This window comes from Pseudochaenichthys georgianus, chromosome 17, assembly GCF_902827115.2.
Source record: "Pseudochaenichthys georgianus chromosome 17, fPseGeo1.2, whole genome shotgun sequence".
NCBI lineage: Eukaryota > Metazoa > Chordata > Actinopteri > Perciformes > Channichthyidae > Pseudochaenichthys > Pseudochaenichthys georgianus.
Window position 1 is genome coordinate 35595614 of NC_047519.1, and position 16653 is coordinate 35612266.

General features: G+C 37.9%; 1 protein-coding gene across 2 annotated transcripts in view; it reads left to right on the forward strand.

The window, feature by feature from the left end:
- Positions 1-16001, forward strand: part of LOC117461733 (SLAM family member 7-like) — a 69205-nt gene extending 53204 nt beyond the window's left edge. Inside the window, exons 2-8 of one of the 2 annotated variants that reach the window (XM_034103619.2) lie at positions 8640-8737; positions 9106-9324; positions 12524-12829; positions 12913-13194; positions 13974-14081; positions 14455-14498; positions 15372-16001. In XM_034103619.2, coding sequence (XP_033959510.1) covers positions 9264-9324; positions 12524-12829; positions 12913-13194; positions 13974-14081; positions 14455-14498; positions 15372-15539 — 969 coding nt within the window. In that variant the 5' untranslated portion in view covers positions 8640-8737; positions 9106-9263 and the 3' untranslated portion in view covers positions 15540-16001. Of the gene's footprint in view, positions 1-8639; positions 8738-9105; positions 9325-12523; positions 12830-12912; positions 13195-13973; positions 14082-14454; positions 14499-15371 lie in introns of those variants that run through there. The other variant, XM_034103620.2, reaches the window with a different exon arrangement.
- The last annotated feature ends 652 nt before the right edge of the window (positions 16002-16653 follow it).

Here is a 16653-nt window from a genome sequence, read left to right on the forward strand (position 1 = left end):
CTTTAAAAGTATATATTTTTTTATAAAAAAAAAAATGAAACCCACAATAAATCTAAATATTCCAACTTCTGAATGTAATCATAAAGATCTTCTAAATACACCATTGAACAAAAAAAAAGAAGTTTTAATTACAGACATTGACATTGAGATGTCAGGGATGGGGACAGCTACTTCCCAATAGAAAGTAACCTATACATGATGTTTTTGTATATATTAAGCTTATCACTATCTAATGTAATGCCTTGTGTTTAAATAGACCATAACATATTCTTAGTAAATATCTATGTCTGAATACTTAATTGTTTTGTTAAATAGTTTTCTTGTACTAATTCGGTAGAATGCCCATTATATCAACATATCTCAATACAATTTACATTTAATTGGTATTTTACTAATTTTACTAAATGACAATAAATAGACAACTAATGATTGTATACATTTGTAAATACTATCTAATTAAAATATAGGTTTAAAAAAAAGCATTACCTTTCTAATCTTACGTAGTGCTACAACAACTTTGACTGTGAGAACGAAACAAGTCGATGTTCTTACCTTTTGATTCACTTAAATAAAGCAAATAAACGACAAAGAGGACTGTAACAAACAACTTCATTCTGCAAATGGGCTGTATGAGGAAGTGACACAGCGTTTTGTCAGCCACAATCTCTCCCAGCTTCCTCTCAGCAAAGCTTCATTGCTCATGTCTTTGAAATCCGCCTGTTTCCATATTTGCTTTCCATGACATGATTCGACTTTGCCTTTAAAACACATAATCACCTTTATTAAAGCACTTTTTTTTAGAGAGGTGTATCTCTTTCTCTCTCTCTTAAACACTATTTACATTCCAGGGCTCGATGTTAATTCAATACAATTTAACATATACTGTACATTCAATTTCCAACATAGTCATAATATTCACCCTCATTAATGGCACACATTCCCATCAGAATAAAATCATTTTCAGTCACATACAACATAACAACATAACATAACATAACACATTCTCCACACTCACCTCTGAGAATTAAAAAGGGCTACGAAAAAGTGTTAAAAAGGGCTACGGAAAGGCAAGCTTACAATGCTAAGAGTAACATTTGCAATCTACAATAACCTGTCTTTGGGCTTTGTTTGGAGAGAGAGGAGGAGGAGGACGGAAGCTGAATAAACATTGAAACAGGAAGAGTCAATTTATTTATACAGCCCAAAAACAAGAATTTGGCTTAAAGTCATATAGTAGGCCTATATCCTATAATGCTGATGGGTTTGTCTCTTGACTGTATATTTTAGAAAGGCTCTCTGTACTTAAACAAAATGACTCAGGGTGCATCTGAGATTAGAGGGGGTGCAGGGGTAAAGTGCTATTTTTAGAAGTGGGAAGTGAATCTAACACAAGATTATTTTTAAATATTGAAGTTAAAAGCATCAATCTGGTGCACTTTGAGAGCAAAAGTAAGAGATCTATGGATACATCTCTCAACACCCATATGAAACAGAACTGTAAGCAGATGTTCTTTTTCTTTATGGATATTTTACAAATCATTCCCCTTTTAAACTCTATTCTTGTTTTACTGTCATATAGTATGTCATTGTTAGTGAGTTACTCGGATGACTACCAGCATTGTGGTGAAGGCATCTGAGTTAGATGTATTTTTCTTTTGGGACCAACTTTTTATTGTTGGTTTTTTTTTTTTTTGCCCTCACACAAGGGACTTATACAGATACAAATGATATAGACAATACAAAAAAAAAAAATATATATATATATATATGTATACTGTATAGGGAATCCCTTTCCCATGCCACCCCGTCCCCCCCTCTTCCCACCCATCTTGCCATTTCACAGAAAATCCTACCTGATGTTTTTTAGCAATCGTCTGAGTTCATCTATATATTATATATATATTATAGCATAACAATTTATAGCATAACTATTTATCCACATAAAATACATTCATTTCTTTTTTTTTCACATAACATTTCATCTGTTTAAGCTGAATTGCGATTAGAGTTAGATGTATTTGAAACATGATTTGAACCGAAATGTCTAGTCAGAAGATAGCATCTTTTTTACAGGAAATTCCAGACAATCTCTGTTTTTAAACCATGAGCTGCAAAATGAGCGCCTTACCCAGGCGAGTTGGGTTAGGCTCTGTTAGGCTCTGTTTTGCCGAGGTCCTCTGGCACTTGCGGGCCGCCGAGGGGTGGCGGTGTTTGGGCGACGAAGACTGCTACTCCGGGGGCGAGGCGGGCAAAGCGGCACCTCATGGCGCATCTACTGAGTACTGAGTACTTTGCTTCTTAAATCCATCTATATACATTTTGAGGTAATTGTAATAATTTTGGTTCGGGTATACTCGTTTTAATTCCCACTTCATATATTTGCCACTCTTTTTTCCTTTCTACGATACTCATATCTATGTCAGCTTCTGGGGAAAGCCATGGGGGAACACTGCTACTGTAAATGGGCTTGCTTTGGACAAACGTGATGGTCTCCACTCCATATGCCCTCGTTCTCTCCATACTTGTCCAGCCAAACCCACGCCCCTTTGTATATTCCCAGCAATCCTGTAGTATTCTGTTTGTGATATTTTCCTCTCCACTTCTTTGTAGCCTGACCCAGTAGGCCTATGACAGAGCAAGTTTCTCTCTTCTAAAGAATGCACAAATGTGTTAACGTCAGATATGTACTAAGTATACATTTGTTCCTGCTCAAGATTAGATTCAACTTTATTGTTATTGCAGAGATTACAGGTACTGAGACAACGAAATGCAGTTTACCTTCTAACCAGGAGTGCACAAAGTGAAAGATAATGTACAATCTACAGAATAAAATATAGAATGAATTGAATGATGAATAAACAGTGAGGGGTATTAATACACTCGACCAGTGGTTCCCAAACGTTTTGTGCCCAAGGCACACCAAAGGACAAGTCAAAATCTCAAGGCACACCTATTGTGCAAAATAGCCCTGATAACACGTGTTATCACTCATATGTAAAATATCTGTAAATGTGCATAATTATTTACAAATGCCAAATAAAATGTAACAAAGACAACTATATTACTCATGAAATATTTAGTAACGAAATATTTCAGAAATGAATTTGAAACGTTATCAAATTAGGCTTCATCAAAGCAGCAACACACTCATTTAAACCAGACAGGTCACAACATTAAAAATGAGACAAAGGAAATTCAGCACAGATAACTGTCAATGCAAGGAAGCTGCATTGTCCATGGTCCTGAACTACAAATTATAAATGTAACATTTCAGCAGAGTCGTTACTAAAAAAAGTAATATATTACATATTACTTAAGTATTACACTACTTCGTTACTCTCTACATAAAGTAACTCGTTACTTTACTCGCAGGGCCGGCCCGCCCCTCCCTGCAGGCAGATCACGCAGACTGCTAACGTTTCAAATGTTCTCTTTAGTTCAGTTTCCATCCTGAATGTTTTCCTATCTGACCATGGCTGTTCTCTGTCTCCTGCTATCTGTATATTTTGCGCAGTCTATCTCTGCTCACTCTGTTGCGTCGGCGTGTTCTCCTGCGTGTTGGCCATGTGTTGCACTGGAACCAGACACCGCAAAGAATTAAGCCGAGCACGTACGAACTGCGCATGCGTGAGTGGCAATAACTCTCCTTACCAGCAGGCGGCGGTAGTGTGTATTCGTCATTCAAAACAGGCAACAACCGGAAGACAGAGAAGAAGAACAGACTGTGATATAAACAAACACATAGCGTGTGCGGTAGCTCCACCTTAGCATGTGTTATTTGCAGGTGCTTGTTGAGGTTTGACGTGGTGTCACAGCAGTGGATAACAGCTTCTGGCCTGGACACAGTTTGCACCTCACCGTCACATTCCTGTCTATTCTTCGGACGAACTCAAAATAATGGGCATACGTCCTCCACCCCTCGAGAGTTATCGCTGACTCAGCCATGTTTATGCAGCACTGCAGGTGGAGATGTAGTCGCGCAGATTACGTACATATAAACCTACAAAGTACTGATATAGTAAATAAAAAAATAATTATTTTTATGTAGTTGTATATTGCAATAATAACGTATGGTTGTCACAAAATCCCACGGCACACCCGGACTTGCCTCGCGGCACACCGTTTGGGAACCACTGCACTAGACTGTGAGCAGTATGAACAGTGTGAACAGTGTGTATGAATATGCTAAGATAGATAAAGTATGAAAACGGTAAGCAGTGCAAGTATAGTATAAAATATATAGATATTAATTTCATGATGATAAACATTGTGGAACAATGATGAAAAATGTGAATGGAAGTGGCGAAGTAAAACTGACACAAAACAACAACAAACGTTTGCCGAGCCTATAGAGAACCGCAGTGACGCGTCCTAAAACCCGGCTGTAAACTCCTTCCGGTTCCTTCGTCAAAAACGCAATGCAATTTCTCCATAGGATTTTGGAAAATAGCTTGAAATAAGGTCTGTGGTTGAGACACATTTAAGAGACGGATCACGTTTTGTTCAGCCGGATAATATCCACATGTCTACCCTACTTTTATAATTTTCGAAGCATAAATCTAGTCGCAAGAAGCAAAATGCTAACATTATGCTATAAAGGAACTACAGCAGGGTCGCTGCTTCAACGTCACGCCGACTCAAGATCCATATTCAAACATACAGATTGTAAATGGTACGAGTTGAAGCGTTTGTTTGAACAGTTTGCAGGAGGCAGGTACTTGCTTTCAAGCAGAACAGGGCAAACAAACTTAGAGTGTTAGTGTTTGTAATGACGTACAACATCCTTGACAACTTCTGTAGTCCTATTCAGCCACTTGTTAACAACCATCGTTTTTCAGACACGTAAACTCTTCAAAAATCACCAGCGGGGTCACTGCTGATGGATTTGATGTCGTAGAACAAAACGTGATCTGTCTCTTCAATTTGTGTCAAACACAGATCTTATTTGGAGCTATTTTCCAAAATCCTATGGAGAAATTGCATTGCTTTTTATCGAAGGAACCGGACGTGGTAAAAATGCTAACTTACGTCCGGGTTTTAGGACGCGTCACTGCGGTTCTCTATTGGAGAGTTTCATCACCAGCACGTGGTAAACACCACCAATGAGCGCTCAGCTCGATATACCAGCGAGTCGTTTCCCATCAAGCATTTTGGTTCCGCAGCCTGGAGAGAAACTGCGCCGCGCCTCGCCTCGCTCTCAAGTCTGCGGGCGTCTTTGTCCTGCCAGATTTCAACGTCTCACGTAGGCGAGCCTCCAGAGCAAGTCGGACGAAATGACTACATCATGCAACGCACTAGCAAGACGGCGATCGTAATTGCGCAGGTCTGCGTCAGTCTCGCTCATCTCAAACAAGCCTAGTTCTAGAACATTTTACATGGGGGGCAAAGGGGAAGCAAGAGGTCATGCCAGGGTGGCATAGGAGGGCGGACAGTACGTGGTATTTTATACTGTATATAACCTATTTATTGTTAATTCATGCCCTAACACAAGTGTTGTTAATGCACAAGAGAAACAAGGTGTTCAGACAAACAATCGGGTGCCCTTTGAGTCCCCCAAGCTTACCTCAACCATTTTAAATGAAAGGAAACTACAAAATGTATTTTAAAGCAATGTAAAATAAAAAATATATATTTTGTTTTTAAAAAAAATTGGTTGTCTTAGACAGACATATTTGCATGTCCTCACTAAGCATTATTACATATTAATTTAATATTAAACAAATCAAAATGGCCAATTATCCCAAAATATTGCTGCTAATATAATCATATGCTTGTCAACTTTAACTGATCAAAAATCAATTCTGAAAAAATACTTGAGTTATCTATGAAATTGCAATATTGTCCCTCAGTTTGTTTCAACCCCGTCGCGCCATACCATTTACCCTCCTATTAAAATAATGGATCAGTCCATGTGTGATCTGCAGGGAGGGTCAGTCCATGTGTGATCTGCAGGGAGGGTCAGTCCATGTGTGATCTGCATTGAGGGAATTACATCACAAAAGTGTCAGTTTCTTCTCTTACCTATATTTCAGTTTTTGTATTTTCAGATTAAGATTGACAAGCTCAACATTTCAACTATGTTGTATGAATTAATAATAGTAAATAATTGTTTATTACAAAAATAAACAATAGTTTTGCAAAATATTACAATTTTGTAATGTCCTTGACTTCCATGTGGTGCCATATCTTAGCTAAACAAGGTCTCATGGCTACTTTTTGTCAAAAACGTCAACCTTACATTTTTTCAAGGAAATTCCTAGTAATTATCTATATTTTGTGCCTGAGGTGGGAAAATGTAAGTAGTCCACTACCAGATGTTATGACCAAACATTTTGGTTTCATTTTTCAAAGATATAAAGACCCAAAAGGCACCCGATTCAGAGAATACTTAGCTAGTTCTTCTGTTGTTTCCTTTATCACTCGAGCAGTATAAACTCCACTGTCTGCCTCTTGGAGAATCTTCAATTTCACAGAGAAATTGATCACAGGAAACTCAATTCTCCCTGTATAATCATCAAACACTTTTTTTAAAATCATAAATAAATGTTACTAAAACGTTATTTTCATAAAACTTCCAAGAAAAATATTCTAAATCCCCAAGAACACAGCGTTGGTGACATTCAGGAGCACATCCTCTCCCTTCAGCACAAACACAGGAGTCCCAGCACTGATCCCTGTAAACAGAAGACACGTCATACAGTAAATATCACACACAATATACTGTATGGATATTACTATATTTGTGTATTTTATTCATGACAAATATCTGATCACAATGAAATCCAGGCTTAACATTCAACCCAGTGACAGTAATAGTCATCATAGCTTTTATTCAATTATTTTTTAGTCCACTTGTTTCACTGGGATTTTCTTCAACCTTGTCCTTCATTTTCCTCTTCTCACTCTCACCGGTTTTGCTCCTTCTAAGTGCCCTTGAGCTATAACCTCTCATTGTTCTTAATTGCAGTGTAGCATAGCAGAGACAACATTGATGAACCAAAGAAGCAAAGTAATGTAATGTATCAAAAAACTCAAAATAATTTCACATTATAATAACATTAAATTCAGTGTGCTGGTTTTATGTAATTTTCTACAGAATTTTTTTTTCTTTAAACTTCTTCTGTTTTAAATGTGTTATTAAAAAATAATTGGCTTCTAATGCAAAGCACTGACAACCAGGCTTTGTTTTCTGCATTTTGCCCCTGAATAACCGACTGTTTTTATGGATACATGATGAATTGTTATCGGCAGTACGAAGCGATCAGTTTTTTGACTGCAAATAAATTCACTTGAGAAAACTCCACATGTCACTTTTTGTTTTTACAATCTTGCAATAAAACTATTATAAATGTTAAACAGAGTATTGTTTAATATTTTTATATTTCCATGACGAAGCAGGACACATTTCCTGTAATAAAGTGACTTCACTCTGTGTCACCTTTCTCTGTAATTCTTAGACATCACTTCCTCTTCTTTCGTTTGTGAGCACTTCATTTCAACCCGAAGAGACGTGATGTATGGAAAACATATTTATTGTTACACGTCATATGAATGAAATGATTGCCCTGATAATACGACAGGAGAATGGAATGGTGTTCGGCCATTACGACCCGGTTTGCAGGATAATCATTCAGGAGGGAAAGAACCGCTCCGATGAAATCCCCGGGGTCTAGACACTGGTGGTGGTGATGAGTAGGTGGGACCGGACTGAAGGAGGAAGGTTTGTCCTGGAGGAGACGGGAGGCGAGAGGGGTGGAGGAGGGTTGCGTGTGGTCACCTGAAATGACAACTGACAGGAAGAAAGAGCAGGCATTTAAGGAATTTAACGTGTGCCGCAATTGGCTGCTGAGGGGTGACGCCCACGCATTTAATGAGGGGGGAGAGAGCAATAGAGTGACGTGTAAGTGACTCATTGTTAGGTCTTCCTTATTGAACTTGCGCTAAAGCTTTCATGTCATGGTTATACAAACAAAGGAAGGTTATCTACCCCTGATATGTTTAATAACTTGTTATGAGTACATTTTTCAAACTGAAGAAGCCTGCTCACAGACTTGAGCTAAATCTGATAAATGTTAAAACATTGAATTAGACTTGTTTTTGTCGTACCTCGTGCCTCAGTGCAGACCAGCAGCCCCAGAATCACGCAGAGGAACATGACAGTCTCTGAATACTCCATACAATAATGTGTGCTTCCTGTTTGGCTCTAACACCACCAAGTATTTTCACAGTTGGTTTTTTTCTTTTAAAACCACACACCCTTTTGCATGATGTGAAGACGTTATCTTCTATTTGCACCTTACCAACAAACCAACAACCAAACTCTGCACATCTGATCACAACTTTGCTTCCTATGTTAGGTACTTACAAGTTAACCGTATGTGACTTGCTGAGCCACGCAGTTGGTACTTCTGCATTTTCTTACTCATTACAAACTGAGAGCAAAATACTTTCAAAAGAAAGCTGCACTTGGGATACATGTTTCTGCAAACTGTGTGATAGTTGTGTGAGAATTAAAATACAGAAACGTACAGATAACTGTTTTAAGAGAACCAGACATCTTCAGTTTTAGTCCAGAACAACAACAACTAACAACACACATTATTTGAATGTTGTCTTATTCTTCCTTCCTATTCATCTAGAGTTGTGTGTAAGGACAGAGAGCCATGGAACACAAAACAAGACACAAGCCAACTTGGATCAGAATCACTTCCCCATACAACACATCTTACGGAAAGAGGTTGTATTTTAAACCTTTCACTGTTGTTTACTGTGAATTACAAGAACTTTATTTTATATTTCCTGTTATTGATCAACTTTTTTTGTTTTCAAAGTTAATGTTTTTGTACTGTAGCTCTACTTAAGCAATATACAGAAAGTAAGATTATACCCTTTATGTTTTATTTTTTAATTTAATAGTGTTCAAAAAAATGTTGCTCAATGTTATGGAGATGCTAATAAAAAATGTAAAATTGTATTGAGATATTTTGATATATACTGTTATGTCGGTAACGTAAAGGAAATGTTTCTCTAAAAGTGAATACATGCTGGTTTCAAAGACATAAACATAATAATAATAATAATAATAATGCATTACTTTTTTATTAGAGACGCCCCTTGATCTGATGAACAACGCTCTAGCCCATTGTGCCAACGTAAGGCATAAGACATAAGCCCCGACATAAGCAACGAAGCTTTGCTGACAGGAAACTGGGGGAGTTGGTGGCCCACAAAACACTGTGACACTTCCGCAACGCATTTGGAAAATGAAGTCGTTTGTCACAGTTCTCTTTGTCGTTTATGAGCTTTATTTATGTGAATCACAAGGTAAGAACATTATTTTGTTGTCTTCTTTTGTTGATCTACTTTTTTTTGTTTTCACTGTCAAAGTTGTTGTACTGTATACTACTTAAACAATATAAGATTAGAAACGTAATGTTTTTTGATTCCTATATTTCAATTAGGTAGTATTTAGAAATGTATGCAATTATTAGTTATCTGCTTATTGTCATTTAATAAAGTAGTAATACTAATTAAATGTAAAATTGTATGTAGATATTTTGATACATACACTTATGTCGGTTGAAACCACACTCAGGCACAAAGTCCTGGTGATGTAAAGGGAATATATCTTCAGTGTCAGTGAATGTGAAATACAGCAGAAACGTGAACTAAAATCCCCAGTCCTTAGGATTATTAAATAGTATCTATACTTTTATGAATATGTTGATCCATACGAAGATTAACCTTTTATCTTAAACACTTTTGTGTGGCGGGACGCACTCTTTCAGTCCTTTCAAGTAACAGTTTAGATATTTGCATATTTTATAGTGTAGTTGTCATCATAATGAACCCGGACATGTTGAGTCCATCAAAGTTTTATGATAGAAATGTTCACAATTAGAATAAGTTGCGTTAATTAAAATAAATGTACTATGTAAACAATAGCTAAAAAAACTCTTGACCCATTTGGAAATTCTTGGAGTTGTTTGGCAGTTATTGAGGACGCTGAATCCATTTCTGACAGGATCAAAAGTGGCAGTTTCAACCAGCAAGTGTAAATATACTCTTGGTGGGCTGATTTTGACTACCATGTGTTCGAGCGATAGAACTATTAACAAAGCACTTATATACTAATAAAGGACTGGCTTACCTAAAGCCAGTTGAGTAGCACTTGAAATGTTTTTGCTCTATGAAGCCTGATGTACTTTATGATTCTGTTTTCTTCAAGTTTGTATTTTGTTGGTCGAACGCACTTATTGTGAGTCGCTTTGGATAAAAGCGTCAGCTAAATGTAATGTAATGTAATGTAATGTGTTGCGATCATTGGTTATAGAGAGCATGAGAGGGAAATTATTATTTTACTTTGGACATTTCTTTTTCAAATAAGTAGATCATCTGTCCAATCCAAATGAGTCCTCGAAATCGTCAAAATCGACCGGAAATTAATCAAAATCAACTCACAGTACAAATATTGGCATATTCCTTATAATTACCCCCAAACAACTCCAAAATTGTCAAAATCGGCCAAGCCATTTTTTTTTAACTCTTGGCCACATAGTCATTGGTCATTATTGCTAATAATAATTATGCTGATTGTGCAAATTGACCAAGTTAGCATCTGGCAGCCTCTCTGTGCTGTGTACCCGAACTATACATTTCTAACATAACACTTTGGTGTTCTCAACATTTCCAGATTCACAATAGGACTCTATGAGCTGGCAACTTTTAACCTTCAGAGTAGATGAAAAACCCAGGAAGTGGTTTGAGGCAGATTATAACCAGTGTTGTAGTGGGGATTTTTTTACTGGGGGGACGCTATTTTAAATTAGGTCATCCCAAACAATGCCAAACAAGTACGCACGCGCGCAGGGCAGACAGGTCCACAGAAACTACCGGTATGCTTAGTCCTACTTTACTTACTGTACTGTAAAAAGCAGACGGCGCTGTGCTCAACAGACACACACAGACTCAAAACCATGGACACACTGGCACATACGTTACATAAACAATGTATAGGCCTAAATTGCATAAACTACAGTATTGCAACTAAGCAGACAGCGCTGCTTCTCTCTCTCTCTATCTCCACTTTCAAAATCTATTTAAAACTCATAACAAACAAACAAAATTCCCAAAGTTGTCCTGAAATTAACTTATTAAATAAACAAAACGAAAAATATATATAGCCTACTAATTCAAACATTGAATCTGGACTGGAAATTATTCTGATTAGGCCTAGCCTACATTGCAAATAAGCAGACAGCGCTGCTTTTTCACACACACACACACACACACACACACACACACACACACACACACACACACACACACACACACACACACACACACACACACACACACACACACACACACACACACACACACACACACACACACACACACACACACACACACACACACACACACACACACACACACACACACACACACACACACACACACACCTTGCGTTTTGAAGACTGATACATCAGATATGGATGAACAAACTTTGCAGCCCAGTTTCCCAGCTTTGCAGTCTATCCACGGGTATGTCTCTTGTTTCCTCCGCCACATCTCCTCCGTCCATACCTCTGGGAAAGGTGAGCTTGAGCTAGCCAGGGGAACGTTGCTAGCGCAGCTAACGTGCACGTTAGCTAGCATTATCCACGTCTTTAGGCGGCTCTTCTGATGATGTACTGTAGTACTAGTAGCAGCTTCACTTGTAGCTTCGGTGCTGCTAGACTCTTTCTTCTTGTGAATTATATTCTTTTTAGAAAAGAAGTCAAGTAAAAAATGTTTGCCTGCCATTATAGAGCTTTTTCGTTAGCGTTCTTGAGGGAAAGAGCTGCCGCAAAATCGGCGGGCGGTAAGCTGGCCGTGGGTGTGTCACTGACACACCCCCAGCTCGCCGCGGGGTCACGAGCGTGATGACTAATCATAATTCTTTAAGGAAATCGTTTTTATTTTTTATTATAATTACTGTGAAATGTATTATGTTTTTGTCATTATTACAACAAATACACACTTGCAACTGATAAGACTGGCAATGATTTTATATGTATTAGACTATTACAAAAAAGATCATGCTCCAAATAAGTGGGGGTACGGCGTACCCCCGCGTCCAACGCCCACTACATCACTGATTATAACCAAGTGTAGAAAAGGAGTAAATGCTTCGCCTCCGTCAAATCTGGGGAACAATAGTATGGGTAAAGAGGGGAACAAAATAAGTACGGTGTAAGAAAAGTCCCCTGGTTTTCATACGAGACCGAATGGAAATAATTTGTGATATGAAAAAGAAACATAAATACTAAAAGCAAGATTTGAGTTTCACTTGATAAACACCTCTAAACTTCAAGGGTCAAAGCTAATCCAAGATTTAAAGATATTTTCCAACCTTTGATTATTCATTAGATGAAGGAATTTTATAATTACATATAGTAGGAATAGAGAAATATTCAGTTTTGAACCAATAGCAATATATTGTATGTGATATTTATTGTATGATGTGTCTTCTGTTTTACAGGGATCAGTGCTGGGACTCCTGTGTTTGTGCTGAAGGGAGAGGATGTGGATCTGAATTTCACCAAAGCTGTTGTTCTTGGGGAATTAGAATATCTTTCTTGGAAATTTAATAAAAAGAACGTTTTAGTAACATTTAGTTCTGATAAAAAAAAAGTGTTTGATAATTATACCTGGAGAATTGAGTTTCCTGGGAACAATTACTCTGTGAAGTTGAAGAATCTCCAAGAGGCAGACAGTGGAGTTTACTCTGCTGAGGTGACACAAGGTTCAACAGAAGTACTAACAGAATACAACGTCAAAGTTCAAGGTAGGTTTGTTAACCTCTCAAACACTGATAGAGTTTCTGTGGTCTTGTTTCTGAAACTCTTCCCCTGCTCCTTCCCTCCTCAGACCGAGTGTCTCCAGTAAACCTCACAGTGAGCTCTTTCTCTGAAAACTCTTCCTCCTGTAGCTTCACTGCGACCTGCAGCTCACAGGACTCTCACACCAACAGCACTTTCTCATGTGAAACCAGAACCTGCAGTCAGGAGGGAGGAGAGCGGTCAGAGGGGATCCCTGATACTTTTCTCCAGGTCCACCAATCAAGTGGATCGATCATCTGTAACCATAGCAACCATGTCAGCTGGACCAACACCACCAAAAGAATCAAAGATGTCTGCCACCAGCATGATGGTAAGACTAACAGGGAAACTACTTCCTGATAATAACACACAGTTTAGAGTCAGAACATCAGAGCATATATGTATATGTCTGTAAATAAGATACATTTGATTCCACAGTGTGACAAATACTGTTTGTTATAACTATAGTAAAACCCATGTATTACTCTGTTTTTAAGGATCTAAAAACATTTAAAAGAAGAGTTTCTTTTTACCTCATTGAACCAATTACAAAAAAACATCTGCAGTGCAAATATTGCTAACTATATTTGTCCTCGTCTCAACATGACCGCTTTTAGTGTCCGCTGCTGTGAGCAGTGTTTTTCAGACAGGACGAAAGAACTAGAAGAGTGCATATAACCAAATTAAACGCTTGCTTTTCTTAATGGTTTCAGTTAAACCTGTATACAAATATAAAAGTGTTTCGTATGAAACTAAACTGGGAATTATTCGGTGAAATTGGGGAAGTTTCTGCTCCAGTCATTTGACTATCAAAACCTATCATTATCTCCCAGCGTTGCTTTGATCAAACAAGAGCCAGGCGGTGCTTAACTGTGCTTACTCAGTGACCTTTGGAAGTTTCACATTGAACTGAATAACTGAATGTTTGGTTTAACATATTCGGTTAAATCAAACAAATTAAATTATTTCTTACAACAGATCAGGTCTGCTCCTAAGACATGTTTGTGGAATGACATCTAACAGTCTGGCAGGATGTGATGCAGTCGCACACTTGACTAAGTTTATGAATTTAACCAAGCATTATAATGTGGCTTATGTTTTTATTTACAGATCCTCCCCCACCAAACCCTGTTCCCATCATTTTGGGAGTATTCTTCCCAATTCTCGCTCTCGCCATCACTGGTGCAGTACTTTGGTATCTTCGAACAAGAAGAACAAGTACGTCTAAGTGTGCATTTCATGAAAAACATTTATTTTTGTTTAACTGTTTGTGGGAATTAAGTGTTTTATTCAAGTCCATCATATGCCACCTCTTCATTGTCTATTGAGCCATCACATAAAACATATGTGAAACCTCTCAAACAGCAACATGCTCTATATATAATAATCTACATACAGTATAGAGACTTCAAGTGTTCTGCTGTTTGAAAAAGATTATTTTGACACACGTATACACAATATCTGGACTCAATGCAGATGCAGCTCAAGTAATGTAAATGTTATGAAGGTAATAAGCTTTAAAGGTGAAGCTCTCAAAATGAAATGTAAAGTAATGCTTATCCACATATATTTGTTTTTGACTGACCTGCAGGCAAAAGTGTGAATGTCGAAAATACAGTTTATGATACTGCTCAGGTAAGAGACAAGGTATTTTTTAAAGCTTTGGGTCCGACTAACCTAATGCACCGCGATGCTTCTGTCAAACCTGCTGCTGAAGTCTCTGTCTGGCAATCATTGTAATCAAACTGCACTGTGTTTCTTAGTGATGTGTATTTGTTGTTTGTTTGTTTGTGTGTGTTTTTTTCTTCTTTTATATATATATATAGTTTTCCCATGAGTTGATGCACTGATGGAACGATGCTCCTTCTTCTAAAACGCAAAAGGCGTCGTGTTTTTAAAACTCTAATGACATGCTGGTGTCGTAAACATAATGCAGACACGGTGACTTCTTTCATGAATATCACATTCATGATCACAGCTGTGCTTCCTATTTTTGGTGCCAACCGTTGTGTGACTTCCTACTGAGCCGAGTGGTTTGTATTTCTGCATTTTCTTACACAACACACACTGAGAGCAGAAGACTCTCACGGGAAAGCTGCACTTGAGATACATTTGATTGTGCAGTTGTGCGTTAGTTAATGTGTTAGTACAGTAAAGTACAGAGAACCAGAAATCTTAGAATGTCTCAGAGCAAATTAAGGAAAGTGGAGACCTGTAATTTCCCATGTCTTTCTCTAAATGCAAAATACTGTATGCAGTTTGTGTGTGCTTATTTGGCTTTACTCTGCTTTTGATTAATAACACCTAAAAGTAGTCAATAATATGGAATTGTATTGTATTTGAGGAATATATGACAATATACAATATTATACACAACCTTTGGTACATCAATGTTTTTGTATTCGGGATTGTGGGAAACGTTATTTCGATCTCTCTGTCCGTACACACAAACAGAAAGATTAACAATAAAGTTAACTTTGACTAACTTTGACTTTTGTTCTGTTCCAGTTCGGAGCTCCAGATCCAACAGATGATGAAGATTCAGCTCCGCCTCTGTCCTCCTGCTACGCTTGTGTTGGTCCTCACACTGGACCCCCAGCACCCACTGAGCCTAGAAACACGGCTCAGCTAGAGAGTGTGTACGCTCAGGTGAGAAAGACCACACCAGGTCCTTGAAAAATGATCGGGAGTCGTATTCCACATACTGCACTCGTTGGGATTACGATTTGTGGCAACTGAGCCATGGACTTGATTTTCACATTACCCTCTTTTGGTGTGAAAATCCTAAACCACGTCCTGTGTCTGCTCCCAGAAGTGCTCTAACTCCACCTTCAATTCACAGTTGTGATTGGTTACTGATCGATTGAAATGACTGAACCTTTTCTTGCAGTGTATGCATGCTGAATCTCTATGGCTATGGCTGCCATCTTGACTCAAAGGACATTTTTTATTGACTCCTCTTAGACAATACTGTGACAAACATGTATTTAACTTTTTAGTATCTTAATATTTTGTCTTCTTTTTTATATCTTTAATTTCTTATTTCTTTAAAATATTGGAAAGCAATGATGTTTTGTACATTTTTACAAACGTTTCAAAGACTATTTTAGATAAATTAAATGAATTCAAACACTTTCACTCTTCTTCTTTTTTCAAAGAAAAATACTTTTAAATGCAGCGGTGCAGTGCAGTGGAAACCTGATTTATAAAAAATGATGTGTATTGTTTTATGCAGTCACCAAAAGTGAATGTAGCTGCAGGATTCTTTATTTTGTAGGTTGTTTCTTCATGGTCTAAGGCAGTGGTTCTCAAATGGGGGTACGCGGACCCCTAGGGGTACGTTGGAGTACTGCAGGGGGTACGTGAGATTTATTTTATGTTAATGAAGAGAAAAAACATAAGTAATGCATTTAAACAAACTGCTAATAGTAGATTAACTACTTTATTCAAAGGTTTACAGAAATTCTGGATAATAAAATTGGAAAAATAAACGGGGTGCTCTCTTTTCCTCTCCCTCTCCTGACAGCCCGTCAGTCTCGTGCAGCTCGCTGAACCTGTAATAAGTGACCCGACAGTAAAGAATAAACATATTTATAACTAGTTTAGCTAGTTCCAGAGTAGATAAGCTAGCTAAGTGTGTTAGGTCTAACTCTTAGTGTATTTTGCTCCACTCAACGGTCCGTCACAGCGGGCGGAGCTGTGATCATGCAGAGCTGCGTGTTCTCCGTCAGCAGCAGCTGATCTGATATCTGATCCCTCTCTCGCGTCCGGTTAGACTTCACTCGCGTTT